Source organism: Gymnodraco acuticeps, unplaced genomic scaffold, assembly GCF_902827175.1.
Source record: "Gymnodraco acuticeps unplaced genomic scaffold, fGymAcu1.1, whole genome shotgun sequence".
NCBI classification, from domain to species: domain Eukaryota; kingdom Metazoa; phylum Chordata; class Actinopteri; order Perciformes; family Bathydraconidae; genus Gymnodraco; species Gymnodraco acuticeps.
This window is the reverse complement of record NW_022990693.1, coordinates 855,156-865,468: the sequence shown is the minus strand read 5'-3', so window position 1 is coordinate 865,468 and position 10,313 is coordinate 855,156. Positions and strand designations below refer to the sequence as shown.

The window sequence follows — 10,313 nt, the reverse complement described above, 5'->3', positions numbered from 1 at the left end:
GGACCCTATGTTTTTGGGGGGTTTCCCTTTCCTGTAGAGTGTTATTTCGTTTTGTGTGCATGTAAATGGTCTGTAAACGCTGAACTCCCAAAGTTCCCTCTAGAGCAGTGGTTCTCAAAGTAGGGGGCGCTCCCCCCCCAGGGGGGCGCAGAGGCATGACAGGGGGGGGGCGCGAGAGACCAGGAGGAAAAATGGTTATTACATTTTTTTTTTTTAAAGAGAAATTTTTTTTTTTAAAAATCATATTTTGAAAAGTTATGATACAGTGCAGTACTATTACGTCTGGGTCTCTGTGTTTCATTAAAGCTTGGCTCTGTGTGTGTGTGTGGAACGAGCCATTTTGTGTGCGTGCGCGAGCGAGAGAGAGAGAGCGCACCGGTACCGGAGATCGTTGATGTTAGCTTCTGGTGCTAGCGAGCTACGCTAACGGATATAAGGAGTTTTTTTCAACAACAAAGTGGAGGAGAGTCCTCTCCTGTGAGACTGAGAGACTCAGTGAGCTAAAGGACTCTCTCAGTGTTATCTCAGTGGGTCTCAAACGTTTTGGTCACCATTAATGTAGACAATTATTTCCGAGGCACACATCTATGATCATTATAGTTATAAAAAAATAAGAGAATAAATTAAAAACAGGTATGAAATACTATATGACAGTAAAACAAGAATAAAGTTTAAAAGGGTGATTTGTAAAATATCTATAAATAAATAGTAAATCTGTTAACAGTTCTGTTTCATATGGGTGTTGAGAGATGTATCCATATATCTCTTCATTTTGCTCTCAAAGTGCACCAGATTAATGCTTTTAACTTCAATATTTAAAAATCTTCCCGGGGGAGAATGCCCCCGGACCCCCCTATGTGAGGTCACACACCACCTAAAAAATAGCACTTTACCCCTGCTTACACCTATATGACGTGAGCTGATTATCGAGCCTTCATTGTAACAGTTGCGGGAACACTATGTATATGCGTGTGGGGATTGTTGCAGTAGAAAATTCCACTGTAGCGCCCGGTACATTAATGGGAAACCCTAAATGTTTGAGCACCCTCTATGAAACGTCAAGCTACCCCACAGCACCCCCAAAATAAATCTCTGGCGCCGCCACTGAGCCTGACTATTTGTGTTGGGGGGGGGCCCGACTTTTTTTTTTCTCCAATGGGGGGGCCTGACAGAAAAAGTTTGAGAACCACTGCTCTAGAGGGAGGTTCTCCCTCCAGTTTGGCGCTCCAAAACATTGCAAGTGATAGGCTAAAGGCCGGGACATTTCTTCACATCTCTAAGCGGTTGACCAATCACAACAGAGCAGCTAACCAATAGAGTGGCGAAGTCCCTGCCCTTCCGGTGGACCTCCATGGGACCTTATTTCGGAAAAAGTATGTATTGAAGTCAATGGAGAGAGAAAGATTATCTTTCGATCCCGTTTGAATTGTGCCACAAATTACAGATATGATGTTTGTCAATTTAAAAGTTAATTTTGCAAGTAAAAAAAAAAAAAATGTATCGTAAAACTGTGAAGTAACACAATTTTTTGTGTGAAACGCTCAATTAACTCTCTGGTCTCGCAGAACAGCACACGTCACCAAGATGGCCGTCACTACTGTCTTGCCAACAAAGGGATTGTCTACCCTCACTATCACCACAATGAAACACGTCCAGAAGAATGTCATACAAAGCTGCCTGCCTGCCTTCCTTTGATTCTCTCTGAACTGCCTGATCTTTTTAATGTTTAATGTCAAACATTTGTGCAAATAGCATGAAGTAGAAAAGATCGCCGATGCTAATGTAGCGTTAGTATTTCTCCCCCGGGGTTAAATGGTGTATTATAGAATGATCACACCGGTGTGACAGTACTCTTCAAAGGGTTCACGAAATATGACTACTACTCTTACTGTTTAACATTTTGTGTTACTTAATGTTACTTCACGCTAAGGCTAATATAAAAATGACAAGGCTTAGGCTGTAATGCTAACTAACGTGCTAGCTACTAGCTAGGTAGCTAACTTGATCCAGCCACTCCTGGTCCTTTCATCAGACGGGAAGCAAAAGAATGAGCAAGACCCATTGCTGGTATGATAACAACCTGGTACTAAGCACACAGGCATCTTGTTAAAGTTATCTTATCTTAGCTATCTCTTATTTGGTGGAGGAAAACAATTGTGACATCACTTACGCGACTCTGGGATTTGTAGTCTTTCTAGTTGCGTATTTTTCATAGTCTTATATTTCAACAGTTTTATGACAAACTGTGACTTTTTTGACATGGAAATGATTTTTTAAGTTTGACAAACATCATATGTGTAATTCGTGGCACAATTCAAACGGGATCGAAAGATAAGTTTTCTCTCTTCATTGACTTCAATACATAATTTTTCCGAAATAAGGTCCCATGGACCGGAAGTAGATGGGCGTGACTTCACCACTCTATATGAGAGCAGACTGGCCTCTGGTTTCAGACAGAGGGTGAAGAGCTTTTTGAACATTAGAGCATGGATACATGTCACAGGAGAGACACTACATACTAATATGAACCTGAAAATTAGCAGAATGGCCCCTTTAAAGATATCCGTGGCATGGTTGAAGTCGGTTAATAGTCCCTTGCTGAATCTGCTGCAGGTGCTTCATCTCAGGGATTGTAAACCTGCCCAGAAACTTTCCATTCCCTGATATCTGAAAGCTTGTTTGGCTTTTTTGGGGTATTTTCACTACCTTCCTCAAACTGTGACACTTTTGGGGTTTGCTCCAGACTGTTTTGTGCTTCTTCATTTGGAGTCCCTCCTTAATCTTGTTTGTTTATTTTGTAAAGTTGCCCCACTATCATTCAGCTCTTTAGTGCATCTCCAACTGTCCAACAACTGTAATAAACTGTGGTTTGTCTTCCCAGGAGTAGCAGGGCTTTAACGTGGTTGTTTGAAAAGCACAGCTACTGTAAGTGCTCTTGGTCAGCCGTTGTTGTTGCAAATGCAGTTTGATTAGTGTTTGTTGTTGCAGTCCTTGTTGCGATGTAAAACCACATTGGAGGACAAATCCGGATTGACAGCACTGCTAGCTTCCCCTGAAAGTACCTGGCATCTTAAATCAGTTTCACCTCCTCAAAAAACAGAGAGTAAATCACAGTTAAGCAAAACCAATGACAACATTTGTTAGGTTCCTGCAGTGGTAAAAGACACGAGATGGCTGAATTGTTGTTCTGCCTGCTACGTTTTGTGTCTGCACTGCAAAATAAAAAAGGCCTCATGGACTCGTTATGCAAACGCAGTTTTTACAACTCTGAATAGATATTGCTTCAGCAGCTGGAACACAGCAAGCTTGGAAAATGTGCACAACTGTTACAATGTCATATGATTACAAAGGGAAATTGTAAAGACACAGACACACACACACACACACACACACACACACACTCACACACACACACACACACACACACACACACACACACACACACATACCATGTATACATCACTTCAGGGGACATTACATTGACTTACATGCATCTCCTGAGACTTATCCTAACCTTAACCATAACCAACACATGCCTAACCCTAACCCTAACCCTAACCCTAACCCTAACCCTAACCCTAACCCTAACCCTAACCCTTACCCTTAACCTTAACCTTACCCTTACCCTTACCCTTACCCTTACCCTAACCCTAATCCTAAACCTAACCAAGTCTTCACCCTAAAAGTAATGATTCCCCTCATGGGGACCTCCAATTTGTCCCCATAAGGGAAGCCAGTCCCCACACGTGACTATGTAAACAGATGTAGGTACCCACAAGTATAGTAATGCTAGACCACACATACACACACACACACACACACACACACACACACACACACACACACACACACACACACACTCAGCCAGCATTGTCTTGCACCAGTGGGACCGCTACAGAAGTTATTGCCAACAGAGCTCACTCGATCACTGAGGGTTGTGTCAATTCCGCTGTGTGTGTGTGTGTGTGTGTGTGTGTGTGTGTGTGTGTGTGTGTGTGTGTGTGTGTGTGTGTGTGTGTGTGTGTGAGTGTGTGTGTGTGTGTGTGTGTGTGTGTGTGTGTGTGTGTGTGTGCTATAAAATCAAGAAGACATGGGTTTTTGCTGTACAATAGTGTATCAACCTGTTGTGTTTCAACTGCAAAATCCAGATGGACACTAATAACACATTAAGATTAGAAGCTTACTAGATGACTTGCACTCATGATACACACTATGGAAGACTAATGCTGACTTTCTAATAAAAACATATCATAAAGATGTAGAAATAGAGTCCTCAATTACCAAATGTAAAGGCCAGATTAATACAGCTGGTTGATAAAAACAATCTGCTCAGAGAAAAAGGCAAAGTTATTGTTTTTATTTGACAAATTGCCTTTTTTGTCATATTCTTTTTATTCCAAATGTATTCTTTATTTTTTAACTATTACCCTAATGATTGATTCCCTTATTCATTCGTATCCCTATCTATTTATTGCTCTTTTTTATTTGTGTTTCTTCATCCATATATGAATGAGGGGGCGTTCTTGATTGCGCTACTTAAAGGTCACTTAACACTTTATTTTCACATTAGCTTGCATTACATTTCTACTTTTTTATGCTCTTAGTTTACTGGCACATTAGAAGAAAAAATCAATCATGTATTGAATGATTTTAAATGATTTGTATTTGATATCTTTGAATGAACTAGCAGCTCTCTGCAGAGGCACAGCTAGAGTAGCTTCAGTTTGATCTCTGCTGACATAGTGCCCGTGTTCTGCTGCAATCACACTCACACACACTCACACACACACACACACACACACACACACACACACACACACACACACACACACACACACACACACACACACACAGACACACACAAGTGTGTGCACACATCAAAATCTACACACAAAGACAATCACACTCCCATGCCAAGACAATGGCCTGCTAATCCTTGTTTGTGATTGGACGAATCCAGATTACCCAGAGGGCACCAGCTGTCAGGGAGAGGCAAAGCCCAGTTTCCTCAGTATGACACACACTCACAACAAACGTTAGCATGTTGCTACTTCTGAAATCTCATAGTAATATGTATTTGTGTTACATTATGTTGTGTTTTATTGTGTGACCTCACAGTGAAGCTTTCAGCTGCCGTCAACAGGAGCTGTTTGTTACTGCTGTCAACACACTGTAAATATAGGAATGTGAATTAATACGACTGTAATGCTAACAGGCGCAACCAAGGTCCAGCTTAGCCAAATGTGGGAGATACCACAGTGTGCTGTGTGTATTTTATTCTTAGTCGCTGTTGTTTGGACCCTTCCACCAACTCATTGTCTGCAGGCTGTGCAACAATCCTCCACAGTTTTGTTATTAGAAGTCACAAAAGTATCCTCAATTCAGCCATTGAAAGGCATTTTTTCACTTTGGCTCAAACCTGTGTCTCTGAAAGTAATTTTCCTTAATTTGTTTGTAAAATATCAAATTTTAGGATTTTGTATTCAAGTAAAAAAGAATGAAGTAAAATATCTCTTGAACAGGATTCATCAAATGACACAAACAGCTCATACTACGGTAATAGGAGTTTTTTGCATTGTATCGTGTAATATTTAACATGTTTCAATTGGACTTTTGAGTTTTCTAAGCCTTCTGGATTTCATTAACTTCCGACCCCAAAATCACAGCTTTTATCCTTCATTTCCCCTGTGTGCAACCTCAGAGGGCCGAGCCGTGCCAAACCGAGCCGGGCCAACAATGCAGGCGGAGGGAGGAGACAGGAAGCTAACTGACACACTGTGGAGCCGTGATAAGAGCAGATCCACTTAATACTGGAGTCCAGGGAGAGAGGGGAACAGGGAGAGGAAGAGGAGGAGGAGGAAATGAAAGGGAGAGGAAGTGAGTTAGAGAGGGAGGAAGAGAATACATGTTGAAAGGGTGAGGGAAAGAGACACATAGCCAGAGAGAGATTTACTTTCAGTGTGTTGTTGAGAGGCTTTGCGTTGGCCTAGTTTCTGTTCTCTGTGTGTGTGTGTGTGTGTGTGTGTGTGTGTGTGTGTGTGTGTGTGTGTGTGTGTGTGTGTGTGTGTGTGTGTGTGTGTGTGTGTGTGTGTGTTTTTTCTAGACACAGTGAGGTCATAAAGCATTATGGCAGGTTTGTCATTGTTCTGGCTCTGGAACACTTACCTCTCAGTGTGGATTTCCAGCTGTTAGCGACCACACTTATGGTTTGGCGTATTATAGCGTTTTTACTACGAGTCATATTTACTTAAGATCATGGCTAATGATTTTGCAAATTGTCATGTTTTAGGATTGTGACTGTTTTGTATCATTCCCCACTAAATTGTAGTGAGGGAGTTGTAAAAAAAAAAGTTGCTCTCTGGAGTTGTAAAAACCACAAAAAAACAAAAGAGTGTCACAAAACGATGACATAACTTTGACCAAACTTAATACAAACCTGATGTTCACGGTGACGGATTTCACAAGTGAGACAAGTTTGAAGAGTGTCTTCATTGGTTTTCATATTGTAGCAGAATTAACTACTTCCTGGAACTCATGGAAAAATGCATAAACATTTTAATATTGGAAATTACCCATTAGTTTGGTTCACCAAAAACGTTGAGGTTTTGTAAAGGAAAGTCCATGAATCATCTGTTGGATGAAAACGTCTTCAGACTGAATCCCATCAACGTTTTCAGTGTCAGACACAACAACAGAAAGTGTCATTGAGCTGCTGTAGACTGTTTAATACTGTCTGTTTACTTCCTAATCTCCATCGCTCAGTTTCCCATGTAGTAAACACTGGGTGTCTGGTCACACTTTCCTGGGTGAAATGAGAAACATGTGAAATAGGAAACAGTTTCTCTTTCTATGCTGTGTTTTCTCCAGTTCCTGCAGCTCAACAAGTGTAAACTCTACAGCCCTTGGATTTGTGGGAAATGATTTAGCCAGTTTGTTCCAAGCTGATTTCAATCTCAAATATACAGTTGTAAATGCTTGGAAAATCATAATTTAATTTGCATGTGACCAGGAAATGCATTTCCTGATTGGACGATGTCCTAGAAAGACATGAGGTCACATTTAAGGTCAACAACCATTTTTTCATTTAATCTGATTACTTTTTACAAATAGCTCTGACTCTGTTTTTCCTCAACACTCTTTCCTTACAAGTTTGGTATTTACTATGCTGCTATAAATATCACCTATAAAGTTATATAATTATACAGTATATGTTCCTTTTTCTCCACTTCGATTCAGTTTCTAATAATTCAGTGTTTTGTTTCTCTTGCTGCAGAGGTTTCATTTCCCAGCGGGGATCATTACAGCTCCCTACTATCTTTTCTTATCTCACAGATGTTCTTTTTTGAAAAGCAGCATGTGTCAGGTTTGGTTGCATTTTCATGGAACTGCACATAAAAATGATGGAAATAGAAGAGTGTTCGAATCAGAATCGGGACAGCATTCCCTCTGTGAGTGATTCAAAAAAAGTTGATTCCATCCACCAGCAGCTTCTGGTGCCTGGCCCCCCACCTACTTTAACCGCACCCCAGCCACAAGGTATTACTCGTCCACCTAGGTGTTGCCTCTCCACCTTCTCCCCAGTGGATGTCATCCAAATTACCAAGCTGGTTACTAAGGCCAAGACATCGACCTGCTCTCTTGACCCCATGCCCACAGCCTTGGTCAAGGCAGCTCTATCCACCATCTGCCCCATCATTGTTGACATTGTGAACTTGTCCCTGTCTTCTGGCACAGTCCCACCCTGCCTCAAAACTGCCTCAGTCTCTCCAATCCTGAAGAAGCCTGGCTTGGACCCGGAGGACCTCAACAACCACCGGCCAATCTCAAACTTCCCATTCGTGAGCAAGATCCTGGAAAGAGCAGTTGCCGCACAACTGCAAGACCACATGTCACTGCATGAGCTCTACGAACCCCTCCAATCTGGCTTCAGACCATATCACAGTACTGAGACTGCCCTCATCAAAATCACAAACGACCTCCTCATCGCATCTGATTCTGGCCTCATCAGCATTCTCATCCTCCTGGACCTCTCAGCAGCCTTCGATACCATATCCCATTCCATCCTCCTCAGCCGCCTGTCTGACTACCTTGGCCTCAGTGACACAGCTCTTGCCTGGTTCGAGTCCTACCTGTCTAACAGAAAAAACTTTGTCACCATCAGTGACTGCAGCTCCCCTCCCGCCCCAGTCAACCAAGGTGTACCTCAAGGCTCTGTGTTTGGACCCCTCCTATTCAATATCTACATGCTCCCACTTGGTCAAATCATCCGTCAACATGGTCTCAGCTTTCACTCTTATGCTGATGACACACAGCTCTATCTCTCCACCAAACCGTCCACTCAGCTCCCCCCTCAATCCCTTGTCAACTGCCTACAGGACATAAAAAACTGGATGTCATCAAACCTGCTCAAAATCAACAGCAATAAAACAGAGCTCATGATTGTGGCTCCCAAGACGCAGCTCCAGAAGGTTGGAGACCTGCTTCTCTCCATTGACGGCTGCTCTATCTCCCCGTCCACTGAAGTCCGCAACCTGGGAGTCATCCTGGACACCACCCTCTCTTTCCAGGCACATGTCAAATCTGTCACCAAATCCGCCTTCTACCACCTAAAAAACATTGCCAGAATCCGGCCTTCTCTCTCTGACTCTGTGGCAGAAACCCTGGTACACGCCTTCATTACATCCCGTCTGGACTATTGCAATGGAGTCCTGTCCGGGGTTCCCAGAAAAACCCTGGATAGGCTCCAATATGTCCAGAACTCTGCCGCCAGGCTTCTCACCCACACCAAGCCACCCTCATCCACCTACATTGGCTGTCGGTCAAGTCCCGGATTCAATACAAAAAACACTCATCCTCACGTACAAGTCCCTCCATACCCTCGCCCCCCAGTACTTATTGGACCTCCTCCATCCCTACACCCCTTCTCGGAGTCTGCGGTCCTCAGACACGGGCCTGCTCTCCATCCCCCGCTCTCGCCTCCGAACTGTTGGTGACAGGGCATTCAGTGTTGAGGCCCCCACCCTCTGGAATGCACTTCCTGCCGAGATCCGTAATGCTGCCTCCCTGGACATCTTCAAATCATCACTAAAAACACACCTGTTCACCCTGGCCTTCGGGCCCTAGCCCTTTTCTGGTCCCCTGGCTTCCTTTATTTATTTATTTGGTTTGCCCGTTGATTGTCTGTTTGTTTTGTTTGTCCACCATGTACAGCGACCTTGGGTCCCTTGAAAGGCGCTATATAAATATCATTTATTATTATTATTATAGTTGTTGAAACATTCTCAACAATGTTTACAAGAATACATGAATGGAACAAATAACTTTTTCTGACAAAACCGCTAAATATAGTAGACATGTTTTTGTGTAAAAGTTGGCACACTGATAAACAAGAACAAAACTTCTTCTTTGTGGGTTTTTTCTGGCAGTGCAGCAGCTTTTGTGCTGCTTCCATCACACAGGAAACACATTCATTCATCAAAGTGACACAACTTCGTAGAAGCAGCAACATTTCATTATATGAATGAGTTACAAAAACGTTACCATCACTTGTTTGATTGGTATTACTTTTCCCCAAATATTGCTTAAAATTAGCTCTCTAAATCTTCTTTGGGTCATACCTCAGTTTTAGGGACTTGGCTTTGGAACCGCCTCGTCACCAGTTCCATTCCAAGTATGGACCAAAAGAAACATGATGTGATTGGTAGCTGGAGTATTTCAAGCCTGTTGTGAATAGGTCTTGTCTGCTTGTGTGTGTTTGTACTGTATGACTGAATGAAAACAGAGTTTCCTGTCTTTTTCCTCTACTACTCAGTTTAGAACTCATGCATTGACCAATCTGTTTATGTGTGTTTTTCAGGAACGACAGAGCGGGTGTGTCTGATCCAGGGCACGGTGGAGGCGCTGAACGGAGTCCATGACTTCATCGCTGAGAAGGTGAGGGAGATGCCTCAGAGCACCCAGAAGTCAGAGCCGGTCAGCATCCTGCAGCCGCAGACCACCGTCAACCCCGACCGCGTCAAACAGGTCAGTCTGACCCTCTACGCCTCTTTAGTCATACAGAGGAATAACCCTGCAAACGTGTGTGTTGAGGTAGAAGAAGTACTCAGATCTTGTACTTCATAAACATACATAAAGCTAGCAGAGTGTAGGAAAAATCTGTTACAATCAAAATGTTACAAAAGTACAAAAGTATTAGCATCAAAATATAATTGAAGTACTCATTATGCCAATCTACCCATTCCAGAATAATACATTTGATATTTAGATTATAATTATTGATGCATTAAAGTGTTATCAAAGCTGGTAAAGGTGAA

General features: G+C 42.6%; 1 protein-coding gene across 2 annotated transcripts in view; it reads left to right on the top strand.

Moving 5' to 3' along the window:
- The window catches only part of nova2 (NOVA alternative splicing regulator 2), a 90,379-nt gene that overhangs the window by 46,683 nt on the left and 33,383 nt on the right, over positions 1-10,313 (top strand). For both annotated transcript variants that reach the window (XM_034230570.1, XM_034230571.1), the window contains one exon: positions 9,857-10,023. In XM_034230570.1, the coding sequence (XP_034086461.1) occupies positions 9,857-10,023 (167 nt within the window). The remainder of the gene's footprint in view (positions 1-9,856; positions 10,024-10,313) is intronic.